General features: G+C 34.7%; 1 protein-coding gene across 2 annotated transcripts in view; it reads right to left on the bottom strand.

Annotated features, from left to right (window-relative positions):
• Nucleotides 1–5,545: 5,545 nt before the first annotated feature.
• Nucleotides 5,546–16,747, bottom strand: part of LOC141492741 (GTPase IMAP family member 5-like) — a 30,261-nt gene continuing 19,059 nt past the window's right edge. Inside the window, exon 5 of one of the 2 annotated variants that reach the window (XM_074193389.1) lies at nucleotides 5,546–13,394. In XM_074193389.1, coding sequence (XP_074049490.1) covers nucleotides 12,859–13,394 — 536 coding nt within the window. In that variant the 3' untranslated portion in view covers nucleotides 5,546–12,858. The remainder of the gene's footprint in view (nucleotides 13,395–16,747) is intronic. The other variant, XM_074193388.1, reaches the window with a different exon arrangement.

The raw sequence follows: 16,747 nt of genomic DNA, 5'->3' as shown, positions 1-16,747 counted from the left end.
ATTGGTCTCCCTACCTTAATTCTCTCTGTTCAGTTCATTCTACACTTAGCTATCAAACTGATCATCATATAGTCCATATCTTACTATGATGCCTTCCTATTCAATGAACTCCAGGGACTCCCTGTTACTTCCAGGATCAAGTATCAAATCCTTTCCTTGGTGTTTACAGCTCTACCAAGCCCAGTTTCTTCCTACTTTTCCAGTCTTCTGATACTATTCTTCAATATTCACTTTGTTATCTATTGGCATTGGTCTTCTTACTGTTATCTATCACATCACACTCAATCTTCCTTCCTGAACATTTTTACTGGTTATGCTCCATGCTTGAATCTACCTATCTTGTCATCTCAGACTTTTCTCTTCCTTGGCTTTATTCAAGCCCCTGTTACAATTCCATGTTTGGTAAAAAGCCTTCCCCAGTTCTCCATATAGTGCCTTCACTTTGTGAATATTTCCAATTAATGATGTCTATATCCTTTTTATGTGCATAGTTTCCTACATGATTTTCTTGAACTAGAGATGTTGCTTTTATTTTTAAGCCTCTTTTTTTGCCTTGAGAGTTTAGTAGATAGACTGGCATATAGTAAGTGCTTAATTAGCGCTTATACATTGACACGAGTTCAGACTTAATAGCCTCAATCTATTTCTTTAATAAATGCTTTTTGGTCCTCTATCATTCCACTTCCCAAACATTGTCCCTTGAAATATCAAAAGCACTTGAGAGAAATATTAGTTCATAATATTTTTAGGGCAACAAAAAAGAAAGATTTTTTTTATTTTTTTAATTGAAGATTTTATTTATTTTGAGTTTTACAATTTTCTCCCAATCTCACTTCCCTCCCCCACGCCACCCCCACAGAAAGCAATTTGTCAGTCTTTACATTGTTTCCATGTTGTACATTGATCCAAATTGAATGTGATGAGAGAGAAATCTTATCCTTAAGGAAGAAACATAAAGTATAAGAGATAACAAGATCAGACAATAAGATATCACTTTTTTTTCTAAATTAAAGGGAATAGTCCTTGAACTTTGAAACTCCACAGTTCTTTATCTGGATACAGATGGCATTCTCCATTGCAGACAGCCAAAATTTGTCCCCGATTGTTGCACTGATGGAATGAGCAAGTCCATCAAGGTTGATCATCACCCCCATGTTGCTGTCAGGGTATACATTGTTTTTCTGGTTCTGCTCAACTCACTCAGCATCAGCTCATGCAAATCCCTCCAGGCTTCCCTGAAATCCTGTCCTTCCTGGTTTCTAATACAACAATAGTGTTCCATGAAATACATATACCACAGTTTGCTAAGCCATTCCCCAATTGAAAGACATTTACTTGATTTCCAATTCTTTGCCAACACAAACAGGGCTGCTATAAATATTTTTGTACAAGTGATGTTTTTACCATTTTTCATCATCTCTTCAGGGTACAGACCATACAATACCCAGTGGTATTACTGGGTCAAAGGGTATGCACATTTTTGTTGCCTTTTGGGCATAGTTCCAAATTTCTCACCAGAAAAGTTGGATGAGTTCACAGCTCCACCAACAGTGTAATAGTGTTCCAGATTTCCCACAACCCTTCCAACAATGATCATTATCCTTTCTGGTCATTTTGGCCAGTCTGAGAGGTGTGAGGTGGTACCTCAAAGAAGCTTTGATGATTTAGAGCAATTTTTCCTGTGACTATGGATTACTTTGATATCTTCATCTATAAATTGCCTTTGCATATCCTTTGACCATTTGTCAACTGGGCAATGGCTTTTTTTTTTAAAAACTATGGCTCAGTTTTCTGTATATTTTAGAATTGAGTCCTTTGTCAGAAGAGTTAGTTGTAAAGATTGTTTCCCAGTTTACTACATTTCTTTTGGTCTTGGTTGCAGTGGTTTTATCTGTGCAAAAGCTTTTTAATTTTATGTAATTGAAATCATCTAGTTTGTTTTTAGTGATGTTCTCCATCTCTTCCTTAGTCATAAACTGCTCCCTTTTCCATAGATCTGACAGGTAAACTAGTCCTTGATGTTCTTATTTTCTTACAGTATTGTTTTTATGTCTAAATCCTATATAAATTTGGATCTTATCTTGGTATAGGGTGTGAGCTATTGGTCTAATCTAAGTTTCTTCCATACTAACTTCCAATTTTCCCAGCAGTTTTTAATCAAAGAGAGAGTTTTTATCCCAATAGCTGAACTCTTTGTGTTTATCAAACAGCAGGTTATTGTAGTTGTTTCCTGCTATTGCACCTAGTCTATTCCATTGGTCCATCACTCTATTTCTTGGCCAATACCAGACAGTTTTGATGACTGATGCTTTATATTATGATTTTAGATTGGGTAGGGCTAACCCCCTTCTTTTGGACTTTTTTTAAACCCCTGGAAATTCGTGACTTCTTATTTCTCCATATGAATTTACTTACAACTTTTTCTAACTCATTAAAGTAATTTTTTGGAATTTTGATTGGTAGAGCACTAAGCAGGTAGTTTAGCTTTGGTAGAATTGTCATTTTTATTATATTAGCTCGACCTATCCATGAGCAGTTGGCGTTTGCCCAGTTATTTAAATTTGATTTAATTTGTGTGAGAAGTGTTTTATAATTGTTTTGAAAAAGGCTCTGAGTCTGCCTTGACAAATATACTACTAGGTATTTTATATTTTCTGAGGTTACTTTGAATGGGATTTCTCTTTTTTAGCTCTTCCTGCTATATCTTGCTAGTCATATATAGAAAAGTTGACGATTTACGAGGGTTTATTTTATATCCTGCAACTTTGCTAAACTTGCTAATTGTTTTCAGTAGTTTTTTGGATGAATTCTCTAGTTATACCATCATGTCGTCTGCAAAGATTGAGAGTTTTGTCTCTTCCTTCCCAATTCTAACTTCTTCAATTTCTTTTTCTTCTCTAATTGCTGAAGCTTACATTTCTAATACGATATTGAATAGTGGTAGTGATAACGGGCATCCTTGTTTTACCCCTGTTCTTACGGGGAATGCCTCTAGCCTCTCCCCATTGAATATAATGCTTGTTGATGGTTTCAGATAGATAATGCTAATTATTCTAAGGAACAGTCTCCATTTATTCCTATACTCTCTAGTGTTTTTAATAGGAAAGGGTGCTGTATTTTGACAAAAGCTTTTTCTGCATCTATTGATATGATCATATAATTTCTGATAAGTTTGTTGTTGATATAGTTGAGTATACTAACAGTTTTCCTAATATTGAACCAACCCTGCATTCCTGGAATAAATCCCACTTGATCATAATGTATTATCCCATTGATAACTTGTTGTAATCATTTTGCTAAAATTTTATTTAAGATTTTTGCATCTATATTCAGCAGTGAGATAGGTCTATAATTTTGTTTCTCTTTCTTCACTCTTCCTGGTTTAGCTATCAGCACTATATTGGTGTCATAGAAAGAATTAGGCAGAGTTCCATCTTCCTCTATTTTCCCAAAGAGTTTATAGAGAAGTGGAACCAATTTTTCCCTAAATGTTTGATAGAATTCACTTGTGAATCCATCAGGCCCTGGAGATTTTTTTCTTAGGGAGTTTAGTAATGGCTTGTTGAATTTCTTTTCCTGAGATAGGTTGTTTAGGTATTTAATCTCTTCTTCATTTAACCTGGGTAACTCATATTTTTGTAAATATTCATCCATTTCACTTAGATTGTCAAATTTATTGGCATAGAGTTGGGCAAAATAATTTTAAATTATTACTTTAATTTCCTCCTGGCTGGTGGTGAGCTCACCTTTTATATTTATGATACTGGCAATTTGCTTTTCTTCTTTTTTTAATCCAATAAATTAACCAGAGGTTTATCAATTTTTATTGGTTTTTTCATAAAACCAACTTTTGGTTTTATTTATTAATTCAATAATTTTTTGCTTTAGATTTTATTAATTTCTCCTTTAATTTTTAGAATTTCTAATTTGGTATTTAATTGGGGATTTTTAATCAATTCTTTCTCTACTTTTTTAGTTGCATATTTATTTCATTGATTTCCTCTTTCTCTAATTCATTCATGTAACCATTTAAAGATATAATCTATCCCCTGACAGCCATTTTGAGTGAATCCCATTGGTTTTGGTATGTTGTTTCATTATTGTCATTATCTAGGATGAAATGATTAATTCTCTCTATAATTTGTTTTTTGATCCACTGATTCTTTAAAATGAGGTTATTCAGTTTCCAATTGGTTCTGGTTCTATATCTCCCTGGCCTAATATTGCATATGACTTTTATTGCATTGTGATCTGAGAAAGATGTATTCACTATTTCTTCTTTGCTGCAGTTGATCATTAGGTTTTTATGTCCTTGTATGTGGTCAATTTTTGTATAAGTGCCATGTACTGCAGAGAAAAAGGTATATTCCTTTCTATCCCCATTCAGTTTCCTCCTTAAGTCTACCATATCTAGTTTTTCTAACAATCTGTTCACCTCCTTAACTTGTTTCTTGTTTATTTTATGATTCGATTTCTCTAGATCTGAGAGCAGGAGGTTGAGGTCTCCCACTAGTAGAGTTTTCCTGCCTATGTCTTCCTGTAGTTCTTTCAGCTTCTCCTCTAAGAATTTGTATGCTATCCCATTGGGTGCATATATATTCAGTATTGAAATCACCTTTTTGTCTATGGTACCTGTGAGGAGAATATAGTATCCTTCCTTACCTCTTTTAATGCTATCTATTTTTGTAGATGTTTTCTATGAGATAAGGATTGCTGGCCCTACTTTTTTCACTTCAGCTGAAGCAAAATATATTTTACTCCAATCTTTTACCTTCACACTATATGTATCTTTTTGCTTCAAATGAATTTCTTGTAAGCAGCATATTGTAGGATTCTAGTTTTTAATCCACTTTGATATTCACTTATGTTTTAAGGGAGAGTTCATCCCATTCACATTCAAAGTTATGATTACTAATTCTTTATTGCCCTTCATGCTGTCTCCACTCTGTTCGTATTTTTCCCCTGCCCCCTTTATCCATATTCTCCATTATTTTGTTTCTGAATACCATATCTTTCAGTGTGTTTGCCCTCCTATATCCACCCCCTCCCCTTTCTTTTCCCTTTCCATTTTCCCCTCCTTTTGTTAGGTCCCCTTTTTTCCTCCCCCTCCCTTTCTCCATCTCCCCTCCCCGTTTCCCCTTTTAATACTTGAAAGGTTAGATGTTTTTTAAGTCAAAAAAGAAAGTTTTTTGAAAAAATATGTTTCTACAAATTACTTTGTAAATTAGTAAATTAGTCTTCTAGAAACTAAACATCCTCATTTCCTTCAACTTCATTATTTAAGCCCTTCATCTCCCCTGGACACTCTCAGATTTATCAATATTCATCTTAAATGTTTGCAAGTAGAATTCAGTGTAATATAAAAATGTGTTTTGAATATATTTTGATATATATAAATGTATGCCCATACTTAATATATTAGAAATGATCAATTGATTCTTGCTTAACTAAAATGATACTCACTCTTCAACTTTTTATTTATATAATAAATAATATTAATATATGAAAATGTTCCTTATTGATTAAAACTATTATGTTTTAAGAAGAAAAGATGTGGAAAATATAAAAGGACGATTTTCATCAGAAAAAGCATATGACTTGTTCTGACTGGATTTATATTACTGATTTTTGTCCTTCAATTGACCTCTTAGCTCCATTGTAATCTTCTAAGTAGTTTATGATCTTGATGACAATATAGTTGTTCTGACTTGGGAGGTGGTTGTGATTATTTTTCCCATTTTTGTTTTGGATTATATATTATATGCTCTTCCTCTTGAGAGTTATATCTGTTAGTGACTGGAACTTAGTGTCATAATGCCACTTAGAAGCATAATGCTTGGTCTAGTTTCATCATACCAGCATTGAGACCAAGGGGTGGCATGTTAAGGAAATTACTCATGCAGCCTAGGCCTGAGACCTATTCCCCAAAGAGGAACAGAATGAATGAAGAAAAATCTGTTTTTGTTGAATCCTAGATAAACCAATTATGAGAAGGGAATATAGTTCTTTGCTCTTGACAGACTTTTTTATTTTCTTACACCTTGTTGTTTTTGACCTGAGTTTATCTCCATTGGCAAGGATTAGGAGAACTATACTTCCCAATGTATATCCTTGCTGAATGTTTCTTTGTATGTAGTAAAACTTCCTTTCACTTAAAACTATTTGCTTTAATGATTCAGTTTCTTTAAATTCTGACATTATAGTTCAGACCAGAATTCATCTGCACTAAAATATTCCCATGGCAGTCTGTGGGTCAGGGAATTTATAGCATGGATCATATTTGGTTGGAAGAGATAGTCTTTTGAAAATCCAAGAAGAGGACTGAAGAATGAATTTACATGACTTCATAGAAATGTTTCAAGGAAATTAAAGTCACATTTTAAGTTCTTAAAGCAAAAGCCTAATTTTTCTCTGATCTAAAGAGCATGATTCTTGACCATTTGTGGCATACTGGGAAAACCACTGCTTCTAAAGTCTGAGTTCCTGGCATTTGCTCTCCTTCTTCTGATATTTCCTTTCTGTATGACTTTTTGCAAATCATTTAATCTCCCAGGACCTCACTTTCTTTCTTTTTCTTTCTTTCTTTCTTTCTTTCTTTCTTTCTTTCTTTCTTTCTTTGCACATTTCTAAAATAGTCTTGTTGTAAGAGTAAACAAAATACCTCCTCCCCCACAAAAATTAAAAAAACTTCATGAGAAAGCGAAAGAAAGAGAAAAAAATGTGCTTCAGTCTATGTTTCTGTATCAGCTCTGTCTCTGGGGTGGATAACATTCTTTATCATCAATCTATCAGAGAAGTTACTTCCAAATTTTTCCACAGTTGCTGTTGCTGATTGTAATTTCCTACATCCATTCCTCCCCACTACCATTTATTATATTTTCTCACTCCTTTGACTCTGTCCCTCTACAAAAATGAGCTGTGGGGCAGTCACATGACACAGCTACTATTTTGCTACATTCTTTAGAATTGCTCTAATTAATTAGAGATAGAAAAGACTTGATGTCAATTTGATTGTTTTATTTTTCATTCACTATGAAATTTATTTTAATTTCAATATTTTGACCAAACTGTTAGAAGATCTCTTTCAGTTTCCAAAACTGTATTAATCCAAGTGAATTGTTATTTTGTAGTATTAACATTAGATTGTATACTCTTTGATGGAAAGAACTGTCTTACTCCTCTTCCCAGGATTCAATAGCTGGGGATTTCAGGGAGAACAAACTACCAAAAAGAACACTTAATACCAATGATTGTAGCCTGTTGGGATGACCAGTTCTGGATCATGTTAAATTTTATTTCATATTATGGGAACTTTTATAGTAATTTATCTCATCTGGTTTGTTTTGCATACATAAAGTTTGAAATTAGTGAAAGAAATTATTATTTCCCTCTCATATTATAATTGTTAATTGAATTAGGACCAAATTTTTTTTTAGAAAACTGTAGGTTGTTCAGTTTCTGCATCTCATTGTTGATAATGAGATTGAGTTAACTTTCTCCTCATTCTTGTTCAGGACCCATCCAGATGGGGAAAGTCATGATGCTTTACATAGGTTTGGGCAGGATAAATTATTTGATTAGATTGCTGCCTTAAGAGTAAACAATATGAGCAGAGTTAAATCTCCTGATTCCCTTATAAGAATTAGTCCACCTCTCATTATAATATTAATTCTTCTCATTAATTGTTAAACAATTACTGTTGAGTGCTACCCACAGGAACGTTTCCAATATCAAGGGCATTTAAACTCTGAGCACACTGCCAACTTGGTAGCTTGTTTTAAGAGTGTCACTGATCCATTTTATTGGTAATATGATAGCATTATTAAGAAAATGGTTAATTAACCAGAAATTATGCCTCTTAAACTTTTTAGACATCTTTGTCAAAGGAATTATCAAAGTTAAACCAGGTCAAGGTATTCAAATGCATAACCCTTTTAACATATCCAGACATAACATTAAAATCATAAAACATTTGATCAATATTGAATTAAACAGAGAAAAATGAAATCAACACAATTCTGAAATGAATCTGATCTCACCTCCTTACAGTATATTTTTGAAACAACATCTTTCATGACTCATGCTTCTAGAATGGGGCAAGGTTTCAGTCTCAGTCATCTGATGATACTTCGGTCCTGACTTAACTTGATCAAAAACGTGAAGCATTTTACTTAAAGTTGCAGGGAATGAGGAAAATAGGGTTAGATTAAATAACAATTACTGAACAGTCGAGGACTAGCAAGTAAGGAGGCACTTAACTAGATCTGAATGTGTTTTCAATTTTGTTCTCATGAATTCTATTTTAGATATGTTTAGTTTTATTCATTTATAAGCCATCTATCAAGATCTATAATATATCCCCAATGGATAAATGGTCAAAGGATATGAAGACAGTTTTCAAATGAAGAAATTAAGTTATATATAATCATATGAAAAAATGTCCCAAATCATTATTGATTAGAGAATTGCAAATTAAAACAACAATGAGGTATCGTCCCACACCTGTCAGATTGGCCAAGATGAGAAAAAGGGAAAGTGATCAATGTTGGAGAAGTTGTGGGAGGACCGGGACCTTGATGCATTGCTGATGGAGTTGTGAACATATCCAACCTTTCTGGAGAACAATATGGAACTATGCCAAAAAAGCAATAAAACTGTTCATACCCTTTGACCCACTAATTCCAATTCTAGGTCTATATCAAGAAGAAATTGAAGAAAAAAGGAAGAGTCCTATATGTTCCAAAATATTCATGGTAGCTCTTTTTGTAGTGGTAATGAATTAGAAATTGAGGGGATGCCCATCAATTAGGGAATGGCTAAACAAGTTATGATACATGAATACTATGAATACTATTATTGTTCTTTAAGAAACCATAAATGGTTGGTCTGTAGAGAAGCACGGAATGATTTATAGGCTCTGATGCTGAGCTAAGGAAATAGAACCAAGAGAACAATGTATACATCAACAACAGCATTGTGAGATGAACAACTTTGATGGAAATAACTCCTCTCAGCAGTCCAGAGAGCTGAGACAACTATATTAGACTGGCTATGGACTATATTATTCCCATCCAGAAGAATAACAAAACAAAACAAAACACACACACACACACAACAACAACAACAACAACAACAACAACCCTTCGGAAACTGATGAATACTTTATAAAATATTATCTCTGTATATCTATTTCCCTCAGTTCTAATTCCTCATACCTGTAATCTGTAAACATATTTATCAAAATATGTATTTACAATGCTAACCTGACTGATTTCCACTGAGGGGAAGGGGGGTGGGAAAGGAGGATGGAAAGAAATTTTGTGACTTTAAAATATACATGTGCATATGGATGAAAATAAATATATTTTTTAAAAGATATAATATAATAATTCAACCTCTATGCAACAACCACTACAAGTAGCAACAATGGTAATAATTTGTACTGTAACTAATATTACTTGATTAGTATATTCTTGTTTTTTAAAGACTCCAGAGACTAAAGTATGGTACTGTTTTTGTGAATAATGATATGGAATAGTAATCAATTCCTGAGCAATCACATATGTTTAATAACACCTTTAATTACTTGCATAGCTTTATTCTTATTAAATCATATTGAATAAAAATTCATATAAATTCTATGTAAAGTTAATAAGGCAGAGTTTTTTGTGAGTTTGGTTTTCAGCTAAGCCTCCCTGCTAATCATTTTCTCCTTTTTTGGATATTGAGCTTCTGCATCTAAGTTAAGACTAAGCTCTTCATTTCTATTTAATAGCTGCTGTCAGTCTTAGTTATTTATTTCTAAGACCCTTGTAATCCATCACAATCATAGTTATTCCATGGCCAAATACAAATCAAATGAGATTTATAAACACTCTGAACTTTACTCACTTGTCACCATTTCTGAGGAAGTTCCCTGGTTTCCAAAGCTTCCCTAACCAATCAGAATATGTAAATGCCCATGTGAATTAATAACATTTTCCACAAATTGGGATCCTCATTTATGCCCATCAAATGTCCTGTGAACTCTTTCAGGATCCTTAAATCAATGGAGAATGTCTTAAACTCACTGAGGTGGTGAAAGATGGAATGACTGACTAAAACAAGATTTGAACTACCAAGCATATTGATTTATTAAGAGATCATGTCAACAAAGCAGGACCAAATCTCCTTATCTTTAGTTCAGGGTCCCAAAACACAGGAGGAGACATACTTTTCTACATTAAAACCAATTGGTTAGGTAAGACAAATTAGTTAAAAGGAAATAATTAACCAGGATACAACATCAGATAATCTGATTTTTAATTGAGAAATTCTTCAAAATCATCATGGCTTGACCTCTGGGTCAAGGTAGGGATTACAGTTTGCACATGAAGACAAGATTCCAGGTAGATTCCAAAGATACTAGAGTACCTGAGACTTGAGCCAAAGTTGAGTTTTGAATTTGGCATTTCAGATTGAGTTCTATAGGACCTGAGCTAAACTATGAACTTAATTTCTTCTCCTTAGAATCTGAGTTTTTGTTTTGTTTTGTTTTGGGTATTTTGTGGGAGGGGGGGTGAGAGAGAGGGGGAAGAACAAACCCCATGTATTATGGAACAATATTTGTGAATATGCCTTTGATATAAAGATTCCTTTGTAAAACCTAATTTAAAATTGATTAAATGGAAATGGGGTGCAAGGGACACACCTCTATGATCAAGCAAACACCATTAGTTGAGGCTGGAGTCATTAGGTAGAAAACCTGAAACCAAATAATCTTCTTAAGCGTACTAAAGAACCCTGGAGGAGAGGTAAAGCTAATATGCATGAACTTCAGGAATTGGAACCCAATCCCTTTTAAGAGACCTGGAATCACTTCATTACCCTACTCAGAGAATTCTCACTTACTATCCTCTATTCCTGGAATGCTTTTCTATGTTATTTCTGCCTCTTGGCTTCCCTGGTTTCCTTCAAGTCCTCGTTAGAATCCTACCTTCTACAGAAGTATTATCTCAGTTCATCTTAATTCTAGTGCCTTCCTTCTGTTGATTATCCCCAACTTATCATAGATGACTCTTGTTTGTATGTAGTTATATTTGCACATAGTTGTTTGTTATTTCTCCTATTAGACTGTGAACACCTTGAAGGTAGGAGCTATTTTTTTTTTAGGTTTTTGCAAGACAAATGGGGTTAAGTGGCTTGCCCAAGGCCACACAGCTAGGTAATTATTAAGTGTCTGAGACTGGATTTGAACCCAGGTACTCCTGACTCCAAGGCCAGTGCTTTATCCACTATGCTACCTAGCCGCCCAGTAGGAGCTATTTTTACCTTTCTTTGTATCCTCAGCACTTAGCACAGTACTTAATAAATGTTCATTCACCAACTGACTGATTGCTGTGAAGGGACAGTTTAATTGTCTGAAATTTCCTCATTACTCCTTTGGATAAGGATGCAACTGTTTTCTGGGAGATATAGAAATTGAATATGGAGGAAGACTATCATAAATGAAGTCAGTGAACAAATATTTTGCCATTTTACCAAGTGAAAAGGAGACACATCCATGGTATTCAAGCTCTCTATTGTAGCTTCCTCACCCAACTTGCATTCAAACTGCAGGTTCTGAAGCTCAAAAAAAAAGTTAGCAATTTTGCCATAATTCAAGATACTCTGGATTTTAGGTTTAAGCTGGTTGCAGGGGAAATATACTCTTACGTCTTCCCATTTAAGCCATTGAGTCTCCCCCAGTTCCCTTCTGGCCCTCTTCTTAGCTTTCAGTCTCCCAAACCATTTTGTTTCACCTGGAACTTCCCCAATAATCTAGAACTATTTTTACCTGAAAAATCCAATCATGTCCATGACCTTCTTAATGTGAAATCTCTCCCTGAAAGGCCAGGTTCCCATTCTCACCTTGATGAATTCCTTCTGGAGCCTGCATTTGTGGATGGATCCAAGCTGGTCTTCAATTCCCTCTCAATCTTGTTCCTGACTCTCAGATTTCCAAATATGCCATCCTGTTCTAGAATTTTCCTTGGTGCCTGAACATCCACCCACCCCAGGATCTTCTCAACTAAGAATATACCTGCTCTCTTGCCCCATTGATGAATTCCTCCTTGAGCCTCCATTGTCTGGGGAAGGTTCTGGTTAGCTTTCATTTCCTTTACAAACCTAATTCTGGTGAGCAGAGTACCTCTTCCTCCACCCATTTCAGCATGTTTTGGGGTATTGTCTTCTTGCTTTAGAATGCAGTCTTGGGGGAAGGCCTATTTTCCTATTTTCTTTTTCCTAGTAAATACCTGACATATTAAATGCTTAATAAGTGGCTGTTTCCTTCCTTTATTTCTTTGCTCCTATTTTTCCTTTTATTCTTTCATTTCCTCCTTCCTTTTTTCTTTACTTCCATTTAAATGAAACCAGTAACCGTGACACCATGCATTCTTTTTCATAGAAATGTTTATTTAAAAACAAGTCAGAATAAGAAATAATCATAACAGTTATTCATGAGAAAGAACAAACAGGAGTAATCAAACACCAGTAGCTTAAGCAAAGCATAAGCAGTGATAACCAGAACGTCTGAGTCCATACATGAATATATTCATGCTCTTGAATTAATGCAAGCATTATCTTCAGAAGAAAGTGAGGGCAGAATTAGAGAAACCTTGGAGGGATCCATATAAATGGGGCAACTATATGCCAGGGAAACTCATAATTCTGGTATCCTTGGTGTCTTCAAAAACTCTCTGTGCCACACAGAGGCTCTCTTCCCTGGAGAGGGTCCCTTGTTGAGAGTTGTCAGGGGGCTAGCAGTAAGGAACTTGGAGTAGTGATAGGAAGAGGAAAAAAAATGAAAGGAGGGTGTAGAAGTAGAAACTGCTGGTTTCATTGTGCTTCAACAAGATTCATAATTTTTGTCATCAACTCACCCAATTGACTTTGCTTTTCCTTCTCATCAGTAGTTTTGTTATTGAAAGCACAATATGGAATTTTATGATTTTTAATAAGCTTCTTAAGATGTTTATTTTCTGTTTTAGTCACATAATCACTCAGATTCCCATCCTCTAAATCTTCTTTCCTTGTAAAAAGAAGAACCATTTTCTTATGGGGCTTATTAAAATTCTTTTTCACATATCTGTAAACTTCCCTATCTTCTTCTGTGTAACGGCCCAATTGAACCACCATAATTACAATGCAGAGCTCCTCTTTCCACTTCTTTACCAAGTCTGTTTCCGTCAAGACAGGAGGAGTATCCACAACAACTAGTTTCCATTTTCCCCAGGTCCGGGTACTTTTCTGTATTGACTTAGTTACAGTTTGTGTTGAAAGATTGGAAGGAAATATAGTTTTCCCAAGGATAGTATTTCCTGTTGCACTCTTTCCAGTTCCACTTTTCCCCATGAGAATAAGAGTCAGTTCATCTGTTGGAGAAATTAATTTTTTTCATATTGATGGATTATTGATTAATAATATTGCCCAGAAAATATACCTTAGAATAATCTATAGTCCTTTCTGTGATTTCGTCATCATCTACATTAATGTCAAGTCTCAACAAGATTTCTGTCATTTCTACCCTTCTCTTATTCTGTTGCTCAAGATTCAGGTGACATCATCCATGTCAACCAGAATGACCTCATGGCTTTTGGTATCTACAGAGAAAGACTTTCAAGTAGATAAGTATTGTTGAGAATAAGAAATGGTTGGGTAAGAAAGAAAAAGAATGAGGTAACATGTTAGAATCATTTATAACAATTTTTGTATATCAAAACAATAGAAACTGGTGTTTGCTGGTAGATACGCTATTCAATATTTGTCTATTTGAGCCCCCAGGGACTAGTACTATATCTGAAAGGGCAACTTCCTTCACTTTCACTGTCATGTAAAATGAAGGGAGACCAGAAATCTCATGAAATGAAGAAGTGTTTTGAAGGTAGGAAATGAGAAGTTACATCAGCATTGATTTGAGAAGGTTTGCTATTTCATTTGGGATTATGGGGAGGCAATATGGGTTATATAGTGCATCCATGACAGTGGGGACAAGAACTGTTGCTTACTTTTTGCCACATAGCCTACAATTAACTGGCTTTCATTATGATGCTATGATGAGTGAGGAGAATTCTGACAGACTCTAATCAGTCAGAGAGATGGAGAAATAGGGTTACTGCATCCATTGATCTGGGGAATCCAGTAGATACTACACTTCCAATATCTTGCTCTTCTCCTCTCAAATCCTAGGTCTGTCTCTCCTGGTTTTCATTTCTCTTTTGTTCTTTTTCTCTTTGAATCTCCTTTACCAATCTTTTTCTACCTCAAGAGTTCATTTACTCTTTTGCCACTTGCCCTAAAGATATTGTTGTTTCAAAGATCAAAAAGTTCTTCTTTTTTTTTTTTGCAAGGCAAATGGGGTTAAGTGGCTTGCCCAAGGCCACACAGCTAGGTAATTATTAAGTGTCTGAGACCGGATTTGAACCTAGGTACTCCTGACTCCAAGGCTGGTGCTTTATCTACTACGCCACCTAGCCGCCCTTCAAGATGTTATTCTAAACATTTATTAGATTTTTGTATCCTTTTTTTGAGTTCTCTAGGGGGAGGAAGACAGAGAGAGAGAGAGAGAGAGAGAGAGAGAGAGAGAGAGAGAGAGAGACAGAGAGACAGAGAGACAGAGAGACAGAGAGACAGAGAGACAGAGAGATACAGAGACAGAGACAGAGACACACAGAGACAGAGACAGAGACACACAGAGACAGAGACAGACAGACAGAAAGAGCCACAGAGAGAAAGGTTGAGGTAAAGAGAGACAGAGACAGACAGACATAGTCACAGAGAGAGATAGAGACAGACATAGAGAAGAGAGGACATTTTTACTGATTTATATTTAATGGCTTTCCAAACAGATAAAGATTGTCAGAGGATATTAAGATATAACTGAGCTTTACTACAATCCTTGTAGGAGGAAGAGTCAAAATTAGCTCAGCCAGACAGTTGCTTAAGGTAACTTTGGTTACTTTATTGTCCCTGCACAAGTTATCTGAGGGTATTATTAAAGGAAAGTCAGAACTAAGAGGAGTTGGGAACCAGTGGCACTATATACTTGGGGTTGGTTTTGTTATATGATGAGAAGAAGAAAAAAAAGAGAGGGAAGAAGTAATACACTAGAATGGAGAAGGGAGAGAGAAGTTATCTTATATTATTATGGTGTACAAATAGAAGCCTTTGCATAAATTTTGTATAGAATAAGGAAAAAGTAAAGAGAGGGGGTGACACTTCAAATTCACTTTCATTTGAATTGGTCAGAGTTGGAAGGAACATGCACACACTCATACACAGACACACAGACACAAAGAAAAGTGAAGAAACACATATCACTAAATCAGGAAACAGGAAGGAAAGGATAGAAGGGAGCTGAAGGAATAAGAGGGAGTATAAACCATGGGAGAAATTAGTTTTATCAAAACAAGTCATAATCATGGATTTTGGATCATGAAGGGAGAGTTTAAAAAAAAAGAAAGGTGTTGTCAGCATGGAGAGAAAGAACTGATAAATAGAAGTATGTGTAGCATAATTTTACATATCAATAAACCTATATTTATCTAATGGTAGCCATTTAAGGAGTGGAAGAGAAGGAAAGAAAAAATAGAAAAAAGGAAATTTATTATATATGAAAATGGAATTGCAGGTTGACACAATGGATTTTTCAGTTTTTTGTGCAATCATCTTTTTTACTATATTATAGAAATTCTTATCTTATCAAAAGAATTGAAAATGAAATAAATTGTGAAAAAATAAAAACTTCAGGGCGGCTAGGTGGCGTAGTGGATAAAGCACCGGCCTTGGAGTCAGGAGTACCTGGGTTCAAATCCGGTCTCAGACACTTAATAATTACCTAGCTGTGTGGCCTTGGGCAAGCCAATTAACCCCATTTGCTTTGCAAAAACCTAAAACTAGAATTAAAAAAAAAAATAAAAACTTCTTTTGGTTTTGCAAGGCAATGTGGTTAAGTGATTTTCCCAAGGTCACACAGCTAAGCATTAAATGTTTGAGGTCAAATTTGAACTCATGCCCTCCTGATTCCAGGAATGGTGCTCTATCCACTATCCCACCTAGCTGTCCCCATAAAAGCATTTTTTAAAAGGAAAGAAAAATGAGAATTTGTGATTACTGACTGGGAGAAGAAAAAAGAAACAGGTACAGACAGAGATTGTTGCAAATTTAGAATGCTGGCACTAAACATACTCTTTTACCATCCTCTTCTGCTTTATAAATTTATGTATAAAAGCATATACCTTGAAACAAGTTACTACTATTTCTTAGTAGATCAAAAGAGCCTGGTAAGCAGAAACTCAATTTTTCTTGCTAAACAATGAGATACCTCATTAAAGGCAATTGGATTAGAAAAGTCATCTGTATAAATATTATAAAAATTTATAATATAAATTTAAAATTTGTAATATTATAAATATTACAAAGGATAGTAAAAATTACAAGTACTATGTCCTCAGAAAATACCAAGAAACAGTGGGGGAGTGGAATGGCCTAAGTAATTTTACCTCAATGGCATTTAGATATATAACTGGAACAAGAACAACAAAGTGACAAAAAATATAAAATAACTATAAAAATTCTTTATAATAAAAATCTTTTACCATTGATTATAATAGAGCTATCATATGTTTGTTCTGATACCATAGTGCCTCCCAAGGATATTGAAATATTACCAGCAAACCATAATGAGAAGAGTAGTTGGAGTAGAGTAAATAAATAGAGAATAGGTGCC

Source organism: Macrotis lagotis, chromosome 7, assembly GCF_037893015.1.
Source record: "Macrotis lagotis isolate mMagLag1 chromosome 7, bilby.v1.9.chrom.fasta, whole genome shotgun sequence".
Classification (NCBI taxonomy): Eukaryota; Metazoa; Chordata; class Mammalia; order Peramelemorphia; family Peramelidae; genus Macrotis; species Macrotis lagotis.
The sequence above is the reverse complement of the archived record's forward strand: the minus strand, read 5'-3'. Positions and strand labels throughout refer to the sequence as shown.